This window comes from Scyliorhinus canicula, chromosome 8 (assembly GCF_902713615.1).
Source record: "Scyliorhinus canicula chromosome 8, sScyCan1.1, whole genome shotgun sequence".
In the NCBI taxonomy this organism is placed as follows: domain Eukaryota; kingdom Metazoa; phylum Chordata; class Chondrichthyes; order Carcharhiniformes; family Scyliorhinidae; genus Scyliorhinus; species Scyliorhinus canicula.
Window position 1 is genome coordinate 199581254 of NC_052153.1, and position 20725 is coordinate 199601978.

General features: G+C 45.3%; 1 protein-coding gene across 1 annotated transcript in view; it reads right to left on the reverse strand.

Moving 5' to 3' along the window:
• The window catches only part of nup155 (nucleoporin 155), a 279092-nt gene that overhangs the window by 181127 nt on the left and 77240 nt on the right, over nucleotides 1–20725 (reverse strand). Inside the window, exon 12 of the mRNA XM_038803930.1 lies at nucleotides 10961–11055. Coding sequence (XP_038659858.1) covers nucleotides 10961–11055 — 95 coding nt within the window. The remainder of the gene's footprint in view (nucleotides 1–10960; nucleotides 11056–20725) is intronic.

The window sequence follows — 20725 nt, forward strand, 5'->3', positions numbered from 1 at the left end:
CAGGGATATTACTCTCAGGAGTGTGTAATCAGGGATATTACTCAGGTGTGTGTAATCAGGGATATTACTCAGGTGTGTGTAATCAGGGATATTACTCAGGTGTGTGTAATCAGGGATATTACTCAGGTGTGTGTAATCAGGGATATTACTCAGGTGTGTATAATCAGGGATATTACTCAGGTGTGTGTAATCAGGGACATTACTCAGGTGTGTGTAATCAGGGACATTACTCAGGTGTGTGTAATCAGGGATATTACTCAGGTGTGTGCAATCAGGGATATTACTCAGGTGTGAGTAATCAGGGATATTACTCTCGTGTGTATAATCAAGGTTATTACTCTCAGGAGTGTGTAATCAGGGATATTACTCAGGTGTGTGTAATCAGGGATATTACACAGGTGTGTGTAATCAGGGATATTACTCAGGTGTGTGTAATCAGGGATATTACTCTCAGGAGTGTGTAATCAGGGATATTACTCTCAGGAGTGTGTAATCAGGGATATTACACAGGTGTGTGTAATCAGGGATATTACTCTCAGGAGTGTGTAATCAGGGATATTACACAGGTGTGTGTAATCAGGGATATTACTCTCAGGTGTGTGTAATCAGGGATATTACTCAGGTGTGTGTAATCAGGGATATTACTCAGGTGTGTGTAATCAGGGATATTACTCAGGTGTGTGTAATCAGGGATATTACTCTCAGGAGTGTGTAATCAGGGATATTACTCAGTTGTGTGTAATCAGGGATATTACTCTCAGGTGTGTGTAATCAGGGATATTACTCTCGTGTGTGTAATCAGGGATATTACTCTCAGGAGTGTGTAATCAGGGATATTACACAGGTGTGTGTAATCAGGGATATTACTCTCAGGTGTGTGTAATCAGGGATATTACTCTCAGGAGTGTGTAATCAGGGATATTACTCAGGTGTGTGTAATCAGGGATATTACTCAGGTGTGTGTAATCACGGATATTACTCTCAGGAGTGTGTAATCAGGGATATTACTCTCGTGTGTAATCAGGGATATTACTCTCGTGTGTATAATCAGGGATATTACTCTCAGGTGTGTGTAATCAGGGATATTACTCAGGTGTGTGTAATCAGGGATATTAATCTGTCAGGTGTGTGTAATCAGGGATATTACTCAGGTGTGTGTAATCAGGGATATTACTCAGGTGTGTGTAATCAGGGATATTACTCTCAGGAGTGTGTAATCAGGGATATTACTCAGGTTTGTGTAATCAGGGATATTACTCAGGTGTGTGTAATCAGGGATATTACTCAGGTGTGCGTAATCAGGGATATTACTCAGGTGTGTGTAATCAGGGATATTAATCTCTCAGGTGTGTGTAATCAGGGATATTACTCAGGTGTGTGTAATCAGTGATATTACTCAGGTTTGTGTAATCAGGGATATTACTCTCAGGTGTGTATAATCAGGGATATTACTCAGGTGTGTGTAATCAGGGATATTACCCTCAGGTGTGTGTAATCAGGGATATTACTCAGGTGTGTGTAATCAGGGATATTAATCACTCAGGTGTGAGTAATCAGGGATATTATTCTGGTGTGTATAATCAGGGTTATTACTCTCAGGTGTGTGTAATCAGGGATATTACACAGGTGTGTGTAATCAGGGATATTACTCTCAGGTGTGTGTAATCAGGGATATTACTCAGGTGTGTGTAATCAGGGATATTACTCAGGTTTGTGTAATCAGGGATATTACTCTCAGGTGTGTGTAATCAGGGATATTACTCAGGTGTGTGAAATCAGGGACATTACTCAGGTGTGTGTAATCAGGGATATTACTCAGGTGTGTGTAATCAGGGATATTACTCTCAGGTGTGTGTAATCAGGGATATTACTCAGGTGTGTGTCATCAGGGATATTACTCAGGTGTGTATAATCAGGGATATTACTCTCAGGAGTGTGTAATCAGGGATATTACTCTCAGGAGTGTGTAATCAGGGATATTACTCTCAGGTGTGTGTAATCAGGGATATTACACAGGTGTGTGTAATCAGGGATATTACTCAGGTGTGTATAATCAGGGATATTACTCTCAGGAGTGTGTAATCAGGGATATTACTCTCAGGTGTGTGTAATCAGGGATATTACTCAGGTGTGTGTAATCAGGGATATTACTCAGGTGTGTATAATCAGGGATATTACACAGGTGTGTGTAATCAGGGATATTACTCTCAGTTGTGTGTAATCAGGGATATTACTCTCAGGTGTGTGTAATCAGGGATATTACTCAGGTGTGTGTAATCAGGGATATTACTCTCAGTTGTGTGTAATCAGGGATATTACTCTCAGGTGTGTGTAATCAGGGATATTACTCTCAGGTGTGTGTAATCAGGGATATTACTCAGGTGTGTGTAATCAGGGATATTACTCTCGTGTGTAATCAGGGATATTACTCTCAGGTGTGTGTAATCAGGGATATTACTCAGGTGTGTGTAATCAGGGATATTACTCTCAGTTGTGTGTAATCAGGGATATTACTCAGGTGTGTGTAATCAGGGATATTACTCAGGTGTGTGTAATCAGGGATATTACTCGTGTGTAATCAGGGATATTACTCTCAGGTGTGTGTAATCAGGGATATTACTCAGGTGTGTGTAATCAGGGATATTACTCAGGTGTGTGTAATCAGGGCTATTACTCAGATGTGTGTCATCAGGGATATTACTCTCAGGTCTGTGTAATCAGGGATATTACTCAGGTGTGTGTAATCAGGGATATTACTCTCGTGTGTATAATCAGGGATATTACTCAGTTGTGTGTAATCAGGGATATTACTCAGGTGTGTGTAATCAGGGATATTACTCAGGTTTGTGTAATCAGGGATATTACTCTCAGGTCTGTGTAATCAGGGATATTATTCAGGTGTGTGTAATCAGGGATATTACTCTCAGGTGTGTGTAATCAGGGACATTACTCAGGTGTGTGTAATCAGGGATATTACACAGGTGTGTGTAATCAGGGATATTACTCTCAGGTGTGTGTAATCAGGGATATTACTCAGGTGTGTGTAATCAGGGCTATTACTCAGATGTGTGTAATCAGGGATATTACTCTCAGGTCTGTGCAATCAGGGATATTAATCTCTCAGGTGTGTGTAATCAGGGATATTACTCTCGTGTGTATAATCAGGGATATTAATCTCTCAGGTGTGTGTAATCAGGGATATTAATCTCTCAGGTGTGTGCAATCAGGGATATTACTCAGGTTTGTGTAATCAGGGATATTACTCAGGTTTGTGTAATCAGGGATATTACTCTCAGGTGTGCGTAATCAGGGATATTACCCTCAGGTGTGTGTAATCAGGGATATTAATCTCTCAGGTGTGTGTAATCAGGGATATTACTCAGGTGTGTGTAATCAGGGATATTAATCTCTCAGGTGTGTGTAATCAGGGATATTACTCAGGTGTGTATAATCAGGGATATTACTCTCAGGTGTGTGTAATCAGGGATATTACTCTCAGATGTGTGTAATCAGGGATATTACTCTGGGGTGTGTGTAATCAGGGATATTACTCTCAGGTGTGTGTAATCAGGGATATTACTCAGGTGTGTGTAATCAGGGATATTACTCAGGTTTGTGTAATCAGGGATATTACTCTCAGGTGTGTATAATCAGGGATATTACTCTCGTGTGTATAATCAGGGATATTACCCTCAGGTGTGTGTAATCAGGGATATTACTCTCGTGTGCATAATCAGGGATATTAATCTCAGGTGTGTGTAATCAGGGATATTACTCAGGTGTGTGTAATCAGGGATATTACTCAGGTGTGTGTAATCAGGGATATTACCCTCAGGTGTGTGCAATCAGGGATATTACTCAGGTGTGTGTAATCAGGGATATTACTCAGGTGTGTGTAATCAGGGATATTACCCTCAGGTGTGTGCAATCAGGGATATTACTCAGGTGTGTGTAATCAGGGATATTAATCTCTCAGGTGTGTGTAATCAGGGATATTACTCAGGTGTGAGTAATCAGGGATATTACTCTCGTGTGTATAATCAAGGTTATTACTCTCAGGTGTGTATAATCAGGGATATTACTCTCAGGTGTGTGTAATCAAGGATATTACTCAGGTGTGTGTAATCAGGGATATTACTCAGGTGTGTGTAATCAGGGATATTACTCTCAGGTGTGTGTAATCAGGGATATTACCCTCAGGTGTGTGCAATCAGGGATATTACTCAGGTGTGTGTAATCAGGGATATTAATCTCTCAGGTGTGTGGAATCAGGGATATTACTCTCAGGTGTGTGTAATCAGGGATATTACTCAGGTGTGTGTAATCAGGGATATTACTCAGGTTTGTGTAATCAGGGATATTACTCTCAGGTGTGTGTAATCAGGGATATTACTCAGGTGTGCGTAATCAGGGATATTACTCTCAGGTGTGTGTAATCAGGGATATTACTCAGGTTTGTGTAATCAGGGATATTACTCTCAGGTGTGTATAATCAGGGATATTACTCAGGTGTGTGTAATCAGGGATATTACCCTCAGGTGTGTGTAATCAGGGATATTACTCAGGTGTGTGTAATCAGGGATATTAATCACTCAGGTGTGAGTAATCAGGGATATTATTCTGGTGTGTATAATCAGGGTTATTACTCTCAGGTGTGTGTAATCAGGGATATTACACAGGTGTGTGTAATCAGGGATATTACTCTCAGGTGTGTGTAATCAGGGATATTACTCAGGTGTGTGTAATCAGGGATATTACTCAGGTTTGTGTAATCAGGGATATTACTCTCAGGTGTGTGTAATCAGGGATATTACTCAGGTGTGTGAAATCAGGGACATTACTCAGGTGTGTGTAATCAGGGATATTACTCAGGTGTGTGTAATCAGGGATATTACTCTCAGGTGTGTGTAATCAGGGATATTACTCAGGTGTGTGTCATCAGGGATATTACTCAGGTGTGTATAATCAGGGATATTACTCTCAGGAGTGTGTAATCAGGGATATTACTCTCAGGAGTGTGTAATCAGGGATATTACTCTCAGGTGTGTGTAATCAGGGATATTACACAGGTGTGTGTAATCAGGGATATTACTCAGGTGTGTATAATCAGGGATATTACTCTCAGGAGTGTGTAATCAGGGATATTACTCTCAGGTGTGTGTAATCAGGGATATTACTCAGGTGTGTGTAATCAGGGATATTACTCAGGTGTGTATAATCAGGGATATTACACAGGTGTGTGTAATCAGGGATATTACTCTCAGTTGTGTGTAATCAGGGATATTACTCTCAGGTGTGTGTAATCAGGGATATTACTCAGGTGTGTGTAATCAGGGATATTACTCTCAGTTGTGTGTAATCAGGGATATTACTCTCAGGTGTGTGTAATCAGGGATATTACTCTCAGGTGTGTGTAATCAGGGATATTACTCAGGTGTGTGTAATCAGGGATATTACTCTCGTGTGTAATCAGGGATATTACTCTCAGGTGTGTGTAATCAGGGATATTACTCAGGTGTGTGTAATCAGGGATATTACTCTCAGTTGTGTGTAATCAGGGATATTACTCAGGTGTGTGTAATCAGGGATATTACTCAGGTGTGTGTAATCAGGGATATTACTCGTGTGTAATCAGGGATATTACTCTCAGGTGTGTGTAATCAGGGATATTACTCAGGTGTGTGTAATCAGGGATATTACTCAGGTGTGTGTAATCAGGGCTATTACTCAGATGTGTGTCATCAGGGATATTACTCTCAGGTCTGTGTAATCAGGGATATTACTCAGGTGTGTGTAATCAGGGATATTACTCTCGTGTGTATAATCAGGGATATTACTCAGTTGTGTGTAATCAGGGATATTACTCAGGTGTGTGTAATCAGGGATATTACTCAGGTTTGTGTAATCAGGGATATTACTCTCAGGTCTGTGTAATCAGGGATATTATTCAGGTGTGTGTAATCAGGGATATTACTCTCAGGTGTGTGTAATCAGGGACATTACTCAGGTGTGTGTAATCAGGGATATTACACAGGTGTGTGTAATCAGGGATATTACTCTCAGGTGTGTGTAATCAGGGATATTACTCAGGTGTGTGTAATCAGGGCTATTACTCAGATGTGTGTAATCAGGGATATTACTCTCAGGTCTGTGCAATCAGGGATATTAATCTCTCAGGTGTGTGTAATCAGGGATATTACTCTCGTGTGTATAATCAGGGATATTAATCTCTCAGGTGTGTGTAATCAGGGATATTAATCTCTCAGGTGTGTGCAATCAGGGATATTACTCAGGTTTGTGTAATCAGGGATATTACTCAGGTTTGTGTAATCAGGGATATTACTCTCAGGTGTGCGTAATCAGGGATATTACCCTCAGGTGTGTGTAATCAGGGATATTAATCTCTCAGGTGTGTGTAATCAGGGATATTACTCAGGTGTGTGTAATCAGGGATATTAATCTCTCAGGTGTGTGTAATCAGGGATATTACTCAGGTGTGTATAATCAGGGATATTACTCTCAGGTGTGTGTAATCAGGGATATTACTCTCAGATGTGTGTAATCAGGGATATTACTCTGGGGTGTGTGTAATCAGGGATATTACTCTCAGGTGTGTGTAATCAGGGATATTACTCAGGTGTGTGTAATCAGGGATATTACTCAGGTTTGTGTAATCAGGGATATTACTCTCAGGTGTGTATAATCAGGGATATTACTCTCGTGTGTATAATCAGGGATATTACCCTCAGGTGTGTGTAATCAGGGATATTACTCTCGTGTGCATAATCAGGGATATTAATCTCAGGTGTGTGTAATCAGGGATATTACTCAGGTGTGTGTAATCAGGGATATTACTCAGGTGTGTGTAATCAGGGATATTACCCTCAGGTGTGTGCAATCAGGGATATTACTCAGGTGTGTGTAATCAGGGATATTACTCAGGTGTGTGTAATCAGGGATATTACCCTCAGGTGTGTGCAATCAGGGATATTACTCAGGTGTGTGTAATCAGGGATATTAATCTCTCAGGTGTGTGTAATCAGGGATATTACTCAGGTGTGAGTAATCAGGGATATTACTCTCGTGTGTATAATCAAGGTTATTACTCTCAGGTGTGTATAATCAGGGATATTACTCTCAGGTGTGTGTAATCAAGGATATTACTCAGGTGTGTGTAATCAGGGATATTACTCAGGTGTGTGTAATCAGGGATATTACTCTCAGGTGTGTGTAATCAGGGATATTACCCTCAGGTGTGTGCAATCAGGGATATTACTCAGGTGTGTGTAATCAGGGATATTAATCTCTCAGGTGTGTGGAATCAGGGATATTACTCTCAGGTGTGTGTAATCAGGGATATTACTCAGGTGTGTGTAATCAGGGATATTACTCAGGTTTGTGTAATCAGGGATATTACTCTCAGGTGTGTGTAATCAGGGATATTACTCAGGTGTGCGTAATCAGGGATATTACTCTCAGGTGTGTGTAATCAGGGATATTACTCTCGTGTGTATAATCAGGGATATTACTCAGGTGTGTGTAATCAGGAATATTACACTCAGGTGTGTGTAATCAGGGCTATTACTCAGGTTTGTGTAATCAGGGATATTACTCAGGTGTGTGTAATCAGGGATATTACTCAGGTGTGTGTAATCAGGGATATTACTCAGGTGTGTGTAATCAGGGATATTACTCAGGTGTGTGTAATCAGGGATATTACTCTCAGGTGTGTGTAATCAGGGATATTACTCGTGTGTATAATCAGGGATATTACTCTCAGGTGTGTGTAATCAGGGATATTACTCAGGTGTGTGTAATCAGGGATATTACTCTCGTGTGTATAATCAGGGATATTACTCTCAGGTGTGTGTAATCAGGGATATTACTCTCAGGTGTGTGTAATCAGGGATATTACTCTCGTGTGTGTAATCAGGGATATTACTCTCAGGTGTGTGTAATCAGGGATATTACTCTCAGGTGTGTGTAATCAGGGATATTACTCTCAGGTGTGTGTAATCAGGGATATTACTCTCAGGTGTGTGTAATCAGGGATATTACTCTCAGGTGTGTGTAATCAGGGATATTACTCTCGTGTGTATAATCAGGGATATTACTCTCAGGTGTGTGTAATCAGGGATATTACTCTCAGGTGTGTGTAATCAGTGATATTACTCAGGTGTGTGTAATCAGTGATATTACTCAGGTGTGTGTAATCAGGGATATTACTCTCAGTTGTGTGTAATCAGGGATATTACTCAGGTGTGTGTAATCAGTGATATTACTCTCAGGTGTGTGTAATCAGGGATATTACTCAGGTTTGTGTAATCAGGGATATTACTCTCAGGTGTGTGTAATCAGGGATATTACTCAGCTGTGTGTAATCAGAGATATTACTCTCAGTTGTGTGTAATCAGGGATATTACTCAGGTGTGTGTAATCAGGGATATTACTCAGGTGTGTGTAATCAGGGATATTACTCTCGTGTGTAATCAGGGATATTACTCTCAGGTGTGTGTAATCAGGGATATTACTCTCGTGTGTAATCAGGGATATTACTCTCAGGTGTGTGTAATCAGGGATATTACTCAGGTGTGTGTAATCAGGGATATTACTCAGGTGTGTGTAATCAAGGATATTACTCTCAGGTGTGTGTAATCAGGGATATTACTCAGGTGTGTGTAATCAGGGATATTACTCAGGTGTGTGTAATCAGTGATATTACTCAGGTTTGTGTAATCAGGGATATTACTCTCAGGTGTGTGTAATCAGGGATATTACTCAGGTGTGTGTAATCAGGGATATTACTCTCAGGTGTGTGTAATCAGGGATATTACTCTCAGTTGTGTGTAATCAGGGATATTACTCAGGTGTGTGTAATCAAGGATATTACTCTCAGGTGTGTGTAATCAGGGATATTACTCAGGTGTGTGTAATCAGTGATATTACTCAGGTGTGTGTAATCAGGGATATTACTCTCAGGTGTGTGTAATCAGTGATATTACTCAGGTAATGACTAGGGTAAGAGTTGGGCCAGTCAAGGACAGTGGTGGGAGGTTGTGTGTGGAGGCTGAGGAGATAAGCGAGATACTAAATGAATACTTTTCGTCAGTATTCACTCAGGAAAAAGATAATGTTGTGGGGGAGAATGCTGAGACCCAGGCTATTAGAATAGATGGCATTGAGGTGCGTAGGGAAGAAGTGTTGGCAATTCTGGACAAGGTGAAAATAGATAAGTCCCCAGGGCCTGATGGGATTTATCCTAGGATTCTCTGGGAAGCCAGGGAAGAGACTGCTGAGCCTTTGGCTTTGATTTTTATGTCATCATTGGCTACAGGAATAGTGCCAGAGGACTGGAGGATAGCAAATGTGGTCCCTTTGTTCAAGAAGGGGAGTAGAGATAACCCCGGTAACTATAGGCCGGTGAGCCTCACGTCTGTTGTGGGTAAAGTCTTGGAGAGGATTATAAGAGATACGATTTATAATCATCTAGATAGGAATAATGTGATTAGGGATAGTCAGCATGGTTTTGTGAAGGGTAGGTCCTGCCTCACAAACCTTATCGAGTTCTTTGAGAAGGTGACTGAACAGGTAGACGAGGGTAGAGCAGTTGATGTGGTGTATATGTATTTCAGTAAAGCGTTTGATAAGGTTCCCCACGGTCGTCTATTGCAGAAAATACGGAGTCTGGGGATTGAGGGTGATTTAGAGATGTGGATCAGAAATTGGCTAGTTGAAAGAAGACAGGGGGTGGTGGTTGATGGCAAATGTTCAGAATGGAGTTCAGTTACGAGTGGCGTACCACAAGGATCTGTTCTGGGGCCGTTTCTGTTTGTCATTTTTATAAATGACCTAGAGGAGGGCACAGAAGGTTGGGTGAGTAAATTTGCAGATGACACTAAAGTCGGTGGAGTTGTAGACAGTGTGGAAGGATGTTGCATGTTACAGAGGGACATAGATAAGCTGCAGAGCTGGGCTGAGAGGTGGCAAATGGAGTTTAATGTAGAGAAGTGTGAGGTGATTCACTTTGGAAAGTATAACAGGAATGCGGAATATTTGGCTAATGGTAAAATTCTTAGCAGTGTGGATGAGCAGAGGGATCTCGGTGTCCATGTACATAGATCCCTGAAAGTTGCCACCCAGGTTGAAAAGGTTGTGAAGAAGGCCTATGGTGTGTTGGCCTTTATTGGTAGAGGGATTGAGTTCCGGAGCCATGAGGTCATGTTGCAGCTGTACAAAACTCTGGTACGGCCGCATTTGGAGTATTGCTTACAGTTCTGGTCGCCTCATTATAGGAAGGACGTGGAAGCTTTGGAACGGGTGCAGAGGAGATTTACCAGGATGTTGCCTGGTATGGAGGGAAAATCTTATGAGGAAAGGCTGATGGACCTGAGGTTGTTTTCGTTAGAGAGAAGAAGGTTAAGAAGTGACTTAATAGAGGCATACAAAATGATCAGAGGGTTAGATGGGGTGGACAGTGAGAGCCTTCTCCCGCGGATGGAGGTGGCTAGCACGAGGGGACATAGCCTTAAATTGAGGGGTAATAGATATAGGACAGAGGTCAGAGGTAGGTTTTTTACGCAAAGAGTGGTGAGGCCGTGGAATGCCCTACCTGCAACAGTAGTGAACTCGCCAACATTGAGGGCATTTAAAAGTTTATTGGATAAGCATATGGATGATAATGGCATAGTGTAGGTTAGATGGCGTTTAGTTTTTGACTTCCCATGTCGGTGCAACATCGTGGGCCGAAGGGCCTGTACTGCGCTGTATCGTTCTATGTTCTATGTGTGTAATCAGGGATATTACTCAGGTGTGTGTAATCAGGGATATTACTCTCAGTAGGGGGCGGACAGTGAAGAAAGCATGGAAAGGGTGAGGGAGGAGGGGAAATTGTAAAGTTTGAGTCATGGGATGATAAGGGGGGAAGGGAGGACAGTGTTCACAAGGCCCCATCATACTGTACCTGAAGAAGGCACGGGTTGCCCAGCCTGACACCTCCCGATCATTGGCTGCCATTGAACAGGCAAGAATGAGACACGAAGCACACGCCTGTTCCTCCTGAGCAGAAGAGACACATTCATTAACTGAGAAATAACAACAAACTCAAGTTTAAAGAAAGGCCAACAAACTATTTGAAAATCTCATGGAAAGCCCAGTCTGGTCCAAGTTGTTGAATGAGTCCTGCTGGGGCTCAGTGACCACATCCCAGAACAGGTCACCACCGAAGGCTGCTGACAGCGAATTGTAGCTCAGATCACCAGAGACAAAACCAATACAAGCTCTGAACCTGCTGCCTCACGATGCCGAGGACCCGGGCAGTGGTTAGCACTGCTGCCTCACGGTGCCGAGGACCCGGGCAGCACGGTGGGGCAGTGGCTAGCACTGCTGCCTCACGGCGCCGAGGGCCCAGGCAGCATGGTTAGCATGGTGGGGCAGTGGTTAGCACTGCTGCCTCACGGCGCCGAGGACCCTGGCAGCACGGTGGGGCAGTGGTTAGCACTGCTGCCTCATGGCGCCAGGGTCCCGAGCAGCACGGTGGGGCAGTGGTTAGCACTGCTGCCTCACAGTGCCGAGGACTCGGGCAGCACGGTGGGGCAGTGGTTAGCACTGCTGCCTCACAGTGCCGAGGACCCGGGCAGCACGGTGGGGCAGTGGTTAGCACTGCTGCCTCACAGTGCCGAGGACCCGGGCAGCACGGTGGGGCAGTGGTTAGCACTGCTGCCTCACAGTGCCGAGGACCCGGGCAGCACGGTGGGGCAGTGGTTAGCACTGCTGCCTCACGGCTCAGAGGACCCAGGCGGTACGGTGGGGCAGTGGTTAGCACTGCTGCCTCACGGCTCAGAGGACCCAGGCAGCACGGTGGGGCAGTGGCTAGCACTGCTGCCTCACGGCACAGAGGAGCCAGGCGGTACGGTGCGGCAGTGGCTAGCACTGCTGCCTCACGGCACCGAGGACCCGGGCAGCACGGTGGGGCAGTGGCTAGCACTGCTGCCTCACGGCACAGAGGACCCGGGCAGCACGGTGGGGCAGTGGTTAGCACTGCTGCCTCACGGCACAGAGGACCCGGGCAGCACGGTGGGGCAGTGGCTAGCACTGCTGCCTCACGGTGCCGAGGAGCCAGGCGGTACGGTGGGGCAGTGGCTAGCACTGCTGCCTCACGGTGCCGTGGCCCCAGGCAGCACGGTGGGGCAGTGGTTAGCACTGCTGCCTCACAGTGCCGAGGACCCGGGCAGCACGGTGGGGCAGTGGCTAGCACTGCTGCCTCACGGTGCCGTGGCCCCAGGCAGCACGGTGGGGCAGTGGTTAGCACTGCTGCCTCACAGTGCCGAGGACCCGGGCAGCACGGTGGGGCAGTGGTTAGCACTGCTGCCTCACGGTGCCGAGGACCCGGGCAGCACGGTGGGGCAGTGGCTAGCACTGCTGCCTCACGGTGCCGAGGACCCAGGCGGTACGGTGGGGCAGTGGCTAGCACTGCTGCCTCACGGCTCAGAGGACCCAGGCGGTACGGTGGGGCAGTGGCTAGCACTGCTGCCTCACGGTGCCGAGGAGCCAGGCGGTACGGTGGGGCAGTGGCTAGCACTGCTGCCTCACGGCTCAGAGGAGCCAGGCAGCACGGTGGGGCAGTGGCTAGCACTGCTGCCTCACGGCACAGAGGAGCCAGGCAGCACGGTGGGGCAGTGGTTAGCACTGCTGCTTCACGGCACAGAGGACCCGGGCAGCACGGTGGGGCAGTGGTTAGCACTGCTGCCTCACGGCACAGAGGACCCGGGCAGCACGGTGGGGCAGTGGCTAGCACTGCTGCTTCACGGTGCCGAGGACCCAGGCAGCACGGTGGGGCAGTGGTTAGCACTGCTGCCTCACGGTGCCGAGGACCCAGGCGGTACGGTGGGGCAGTGGCTAGCACTGCTGCCTCACGGCACAGAGGAGCCAGGCAGCACGGTGGGGCAGTGGTTAGCACTGCTGCTTCACGGCACCGAGGACCCAGGCGGTACGGTGGGGCAGTGGCTAGCACTGCTGCCTCACGGCACCGAGGACCCTGGTTTGATACCAGCCCCGGGTAACTGTCCATGTGGAGTTTGCACATTCTCCTCGTGTTTGCGTTGGGTTTCACCCCCACAACCCAAAGATGTTCACCTGAGGAAGGAGCTGCGCTCCGAACACTAGTGTTTGAAACAAACATGTTGGACTTTAACCTGCTGTTGTAAGACTTCTTACTGTGCTCACCCCAGTCAAACGCCGGTATCTCCACATCAACCCAAAGATGTACAGGGTAGGTGGATTGGCCATGCTAAATTGTTCCTTAACTGGCAAAAAAATTGGGCACTTTAAAATTTATAAAACATAACTAAACCAGTGCGGGTGATGATGACTCAGATGAGTGCAGACAGAATCAAATGCATGTCCCGTTGAGTTAATGACAGCATAGCTGAGTGTAGAAAAGCAATTATCGTGAGGGATTGGATGGACACTGGTAACTGCATGCTGGATCCGCTCTGATCTCTGGATAAGGCACATATCCGCTCTGATCACTGAATGGTGAATCGCCACTCATTTTGTAGTGGAGCATTTCAACTAAGTTTTGCTGGGGAGATGTGGCATTAGACAGAACAGGTAAGATTCACTGAAAATTCGGAGGGAGAAATAATAGTACAAAAAATATAAAGAAAGAAAAAATCAAAAAACATAGAAAACAGCAGACGGTCATTTTGCCTTCGAGTCTGCTCCACTGGTCAATGTGATCACGGCTGATCCTTCACGTCAATGACATTGCCCCACACTCTCCCCATGCCCCACACTCTCCCCATGCCCCACACTCTCCCCATGCCCCACACTCTCCCCATGCCCCACACTCTCCCCATGCCCCACACTCTCCCCATGCCCCTGGACACTTTTAGAGTCTAGAACTCTATATCCTTTTGAAATGAAAAATGAAATGAAAATCGCTTATTGTCACAAGTAATGAAGTTACTGTGAAAAGCCCCGAGTTGCCACATTCCGCCGCCTGTTCGGGGAGGCTGGTACGGGAATTGAACCGTGCTGCTGGCCTGCCTTGGTCTGCTTTCAAAGCCAGCGATTTAGCCCTGTGCTAAACCAGACTCTATATCCCAGAGCACAGCTGGGTGGTGTGAGACCTCCAACCAGCAGGTGGTGGTACAGACTCACCATGCGGTCTCCAGACAATGGTCATGTGACCTAAGACCCGGGTATAAAGAGAGGTTCATCCGGCCATCGTCAGAACAAGATATAGAGGTACCACATGAGACACAATAAAAGGATCCTGGTTCAGACAGATCAAAGTGCTTGGTGAATTCATCATAAAGTACAAGGGTCCAAACACAACATGGTATCAGATGTGAAGACTTAAAGATAGCGACGGCAGCGACAACGTTGGGCATTCGGCTTGAATAACTACAGCCAGAGGAGACCCAACAGGTAAAAATGCTGAAGCTGGTGATGGATGGACTGAGGGCCCCCACCATCTTCAGATGTCCAATAATGTAGGTGAGAACTGGCGGCTGTTCAAACAGCAGATGGAACTTTATGTTTTAGCCCCAACCCGATGAAAAGCAAATCGCGTTGCTGCTAACGGCGGCAGGCCCACAAACTCTCGAATTGTACAACTCATTTGTGTTTGAAAGTGAGAAGGATCAGAAGAACTTTGATGAAGTAATGAAGCGCATCGATAAGCATTGTTTCCCCAAGAACAATGAAACGTTTGAGCTCTATATGTTTTGTGTGTGTACCGAGATCTGGTGAATCATTTGACAGTTTTGTCACAGACTGAAGGCCCAGTCATACAACTTCAGTGACTTAAAATCTTCATTAATCCGTAACCAAATTTTCTATGGTGTGCTTGATGATGAGCTGTGGGCGATATTATTGCGGGAGGAAGATTTGGTGCTGGAAAAGGCAGTGAAGATTTGCCAGGCGAGCAAGATTACTGCACAAAGAATAGGCGCATTCTGCTCAAAAAGTGTTGTCACCAACATGGATGAAGAAACCAGCGCCATTAGTGATGTGATGCAAGTCATGAAGAAACGTGGTCTCCGTACGGGCGGCCGAATCCCACTCTCTTGTGCCACAAAATGTGGCACTCAACATGCCCCATGGCAATGCCCGGCCTACGGAAAAGCCTGTTCCAGGTGCGGCCGTTTATAAAGCAATGCTTTGCAAGTTCCATCATAGATTATGCACGAGCTGTGCATGCAGTGGATGAAATCAACACAGAAGAACAATTTTACATTGATTGCATCACGTCGTGAAATCACAAGACTAACAGAAACAAAAAGGGAATCAAATCAGAACAAAGCATGAAGACAATCAGAATATTCAAAAAAATTTAATGTGCGGACTCAAATCAAAGGTAATGCTCAATGATACTTCCATTTGGTGTGACTTTGACCCGAAAGCAACTGCCAACCTAGTAAATCGACATGTTTTGCAGAAGCCAGATGTGAAATGAGACTTTGCTAATAGGTCAGGATTCATGATAGACTTCGGCACAAGAACAGACTTTTGATGTTGGTGAATTAGTACTCTCAGTGGCAGGCACAAGGCACACAACACTCTTTCATATTGTAGATTTGGATATGAACTCAGTAATTGGCATAAAATTGTGTGAATCCTTGAATCTAGTCGAACGGATATATCTCCTAGGAGATGGCTGGTCACCTGAACACAGTGAATCACTGCAAGGTATTATGGTATGCATGGTGTATGAGGATTTAAAAGAAATCCTAGTGGAAGACGACAAGCCAGACAAGGGAACGGAAGTGCCAGCGAGCATGCCGCAATTCTGGCTAACAGTCTTGAAGAATGTGCACAGGCTCAATGGCTGATAGGAGGATATCTGCACGATGTGAGTGTTAAATGGACAGAGCATGGGCAGCCGTGGAGCTTCACTCTGGAGTTTACATTTGGGCCTGATAAGTATTCCATGAATGAGGTGATCACTAAAGTGTATCAGTTGGACTCACATCCGCTGAAATCGTGCGTGGATGAGCAGCAGAGCAGCGGCTCCACAGGCTGCACAATCAACTAGAGGGACGGCAAAAATGGGTAGTCAGTGAATGCAAAAAGTCCAAAGAGTTTTGGAAAATGACCACCAATTAATCTACTATTTCTGGGGCCACTTCTTTAAGAACTTAAGAACTAAGAGCAGGAGTAGGCCATCTGGCCCCTCGAGCCTGCTCTACCATTCAATGAGATCATGGCTGATCTTTTGTGGACTCAGCTCCACTTTCCCGCCCAAACACCATATTCCACCAAATTCACCAACATCAAAGAACTAAAAACTTCCAACAACTAAAAACTTTCAAAAAACTATCTATCTTTATCTTAAAAACATTTAATGAAGGAGCTTCAACTGCTTCACTGGGCAAGGAATTCCATAGATTCACAACCCTTTGGGCTAAGAGGTTCCTCCTAAACTCAGTCCTAAATCTACTTCCCCTTATTTTGAGGCTATGTCCCCTAGTTCTGATTTCACCCACCAGTGGAAACAACCTGCCCGCATATATCCAATCCATTCCCTTCATAATTTTATATGTTTCTATAAGATCCCCCCTCATCCTTCTAAATGCCAATGAGTACAGTTCCAGTCTACTCAACCTATCCTTGTAATCCAACCCCCTGAACTCTGGGATTAACCTAGTGAATCTCCTCTGCACACCCTCTAGTGCCAGTACGTCCTTTCTCAGGTAAGGAGACCAAAACTGAACACAATACTCCAGGTGTGGCCTCACTAACACCTTATACAGTTGCAGTATAACCTATGTACTCTGGGATGAAGACTATCGGGCCCTGGAGATTTATACGCCTTCAGTCCCATTAATTTCCCAAAACCATTTCTTTACTAATACTAATTTCCTTCAGCTTCACACCAAAACTGGTGTTTCTCAGAACTTCCAGTACATTATTCATGTCTTCCTTTGTGAAGACAGAAGCAAAGTACGTAATTTAGTTCCTCAGCCATTTCTATGTTCCCTGTAGTGAATTCCCCCATTTCTGACACTCAGGAACTTCAGTCTCCAGCCTCTCCGACTGCAGTAAGTACAGTCCAGGCTGCGAGAGACCTCTTCCCAGCGAGTGCGATGTGCATTGTCAAGTGCTTTGTTGAGATGGTCAGCCAGATACTTCAAATTCTTTGAAGAGCTCTTGGCATCCACAGCCGAGACAAGGAATATACGTTGGATGAAACGTAAAGATAGATAGTTTTTTGAAGAATAAAGGGATTGAGGGTTATGGTGTTCGGGCCGGAAAGTGGAGCTGAGTCCACAAAAGATCAGCCATGATCTAATTGAATGGCGGAGCAGGCTCGAGGGGCCAGATGGCCTACTCCTGCTCCTAGTTCTTATGTTCTTATGAAACCCATGTGGATTGCTTGCTTGGGAAGCTTTAAATATGACCTTGGTGAAGCATGTTTATGTCTCACTGAGGGATCTGTATCATCAGGATGCAGGCAACAGATTCCTCTAGCTGGTCAGTGAACTGTTGCCAGCACGCTTTGCGGAAATACCATCTTGGCTTTGGCTAGATGAGGGGTATACGGAGCCCAACTTGGACGATTATAGGCCGAAGCTGACTTTTTGGAAAATCAGTAAGGATTGGTTTGTGGTGTGAAGGGTGTCCGCTGCATTCCATGCGGCACATGTAGGCAAGACCAGATAAGGATGGCAGATTTCCTGAGTAAAACATCAACATTTATTTCACACTTCACCATCTGCGGTGTTGGGGTTCGAACTGTTATGGGCCAGGGTTTAGAGAACCCCAAAGTGTATCATGGAGTTCACCTGACACACAACTTTTACTAGATTTTGGTTATGGGGAGCACGAGGACCCACTTTACAGGTGTGATGCAACAGAGATCTGAAGTACTTTAAAACAAAACCATGCTTACTTATGAATTCAGTTAATACTTTAGAAACCCACAGTAAACACCTTAAAAACTATCAACACCAAAAGTCCCCACAGATACAATATTCTATAAGTAACCCTTCATAACTTCCCTAACATCCATAAGACCAAAAGACCCTTTTTACAGAAAGACAGCAAGTTTAAATTCTCTACAGAAACAGGTATTACTTTGAAATTCTCAAATGATCTGTAGATAGTCTTTAGATTGTAGAGAGAGATCAATATACAGTTGCTTGCTTTGCCTGCAGCTATCCAGCTCTGAAAACAAAACTAAAACACACTAGCTGCCTGCTCAAAAACAAAAGTGAAAGACAGCCAGCTCAGCTCCACCCACACTCTGACATCACTGCACCTATTTGATAAACACCCATTTCTTAAAAGGTACATCCACTGCAGTTATTTGATAAACATCCAGTTCTCAAAGGTACTCTCACATGACAAATCCAGATCTCCCGACCATTACTCTGGGTTTATGGATTACTATTGTACCTCTGCATCCAAGCTCCAGAGTCCTGCCACACCCAGTTGTGAATGGTGGTGTGCAATTGCACAACTCACTGCTGTAGGAGGAGGCGACAAAGATGAGGGAGGCCAGCATATTTGAGCAAAAGACAAGACTGAAGCATATGGAGCCACCTTCAGCCAAAAGTGCCAAATGGATGATCCATCTAGATCTCCTCCTGAAGTCCCCTTCATCACAGATGTCAATCTTCAACCAATTCAACTCACTTGACAGGGCATGAAGAAATGACTAAAGTCACTAGATATTGCAAAGGCCCTGACAAAATCTAGCCAATCAGCACTCGTCAACCTGTTCTAGTGCAGCTGCAATACTGGCCCAGGTTCGATTCCGGCTTGGGTGACTGTCTGTGCAAAGTCTGTACACCCCCCCCCATGTCTGCGTGGGTTTCCTCCGGGTGCTCCGGTTTCCTCCCACAGTCCAAAGATGTGATTAGGTGGATTGGCCAAGATAAATTGCCCTTAGTGTTGGGTGGGGTTACTGGGTTATGGGGATAGGGTAGAGGTGTTGACCTCAGGTAGGGTGCTCTTTCCAAGAGCTGGTGCAGACCTGATGGGCCGAATCGCCTCCTTCTGCACTGTAAATTCTATGATAATCTATGATTAATCTAGGACAAGGGTTCGGCACAACATCGTGGGCCGAAGGGCCTGTTCTGTGCTGTATTTTTCTATGTTCTATGTTCTAAGGGCGCACACATTCCAAGTACAGGTATGCATAGACTTTACTGCTCGAGTATGTTATAAACCACAAAGGTGGTGATCCTCGTGGGTACAAATTCCTGGTCAAGACCATTTGGGAGGGGAAATATTTGGTGTGCCTTTCCCAGTCCCTTCTGGGGCTCAATCATGGAGCGGACCCCAGGGGAGCTAATTCTGTCCCAAAGCAAGAGCTCAGAGATTAACAGGCCTCCACCACTTAACGTGCAGATCTGTGACGAGAGATATCCAGGTTCATTGTCCTGTCTTCAATGCCACCCGTCCATTACCTTCTGACTTTTCAGAGTTCCAAGCAGAGGATTGTGCATGACACCTTTTAACGAGGTGGTCAGGACACAGGTTTCCTGGATAATTGGGGCTCATTCTGGGGTAGGTGGGACCTCTGCAAACAGGATGTCTTCATCTGAACCAGAGGGGTACCAATATCCTGGGGGGGTGATTTGCTAGTGCTGTTCGGGGGGGGGTTAAACTAATTCAGCAGGGGGATGGGAACCGAAATTGTAGTCCCAGTGTACAGGATGTTGAGAGTAATGAGGTCAGGGATAGGGTTAAAAGTTCGAAAGAGGGCACCGGCAAGCAAGACGCTGGTTTGAAGTGTGTCTACTTCAACGCCAGGAGCATCCGGAATAAGGTGGGTGAGCTTGCAGCATGGGTTGGTACCTGGGATCTCGATGTTGTGGCGATTTCGGAGACATGGGTAGAGCAGGGACAGGAATGGTTGTTGCAGGTTCCAGGATTTAGATGTTTCTGTAAGAACAGAGAAGATGGTAAAAGAGGGGGGGGTGTGGCATTGTCAATCAAGGAAAGTATTACGGCGGTAGAAAGGACGTTTGAGGACTTGTCTACTGAGGTAGTATGCGCCGAGGTTCGGAACAGGAGAGGAGAGGTCACCGTGTTGGGAGTTGTCTATAGACTTCCGAATAGTTCCAGAGATGTAGAGGAAAGGATAGCAAAGATGATTCTCGACAGGAGCGAGAGTAACAGGGTAGTTGTTATGGGGGACTTTAACTTTCCAAATATTGACTGTAAATACTATAGTTCGAGTACCATAGATGGGTCAGTTTTTGTACAGTGTGTGCAGGAGGGTTTTCTGACACAGTATGTAGACAGGCCAACAAGGGGCGAGGCCACATTGGATTTGGTACTGGGTAATGAACCCGGCCAGGTGTTAGATTTAGATGTAGGTGAGCACTTTGGTGATAGTGATCACAATTCGGTTATGTTTACTTTAGCAATGGGCAGGGATAGGTATATACCGTAAGGCAAGAATTATAGCTGGGGGAAAGGCAATTATGATGTTATTCGGCAAGATTTAGGATGTATAGGATGGGGAAGGAAACTGCAGGGGATGGGTACAATCGAAATGTGGAGCTTTTTCAAGGAACAGCTACTGCGTGTCCTTGATAAGTATGTACCTGTCAGGCAGGGAGGAAGTTGTCGAGCAAGGGAACCGTGGTTTACTAAGGAAGTTGAAGCACTTGTCAAGAGGAACAAGAAGGCTTATGTTAGGATGAGACATGAAGGCTCAGTTAGGGCACTTGAGAGTTACAAGTTAGCCAGGAAAGACCTAAAGGGA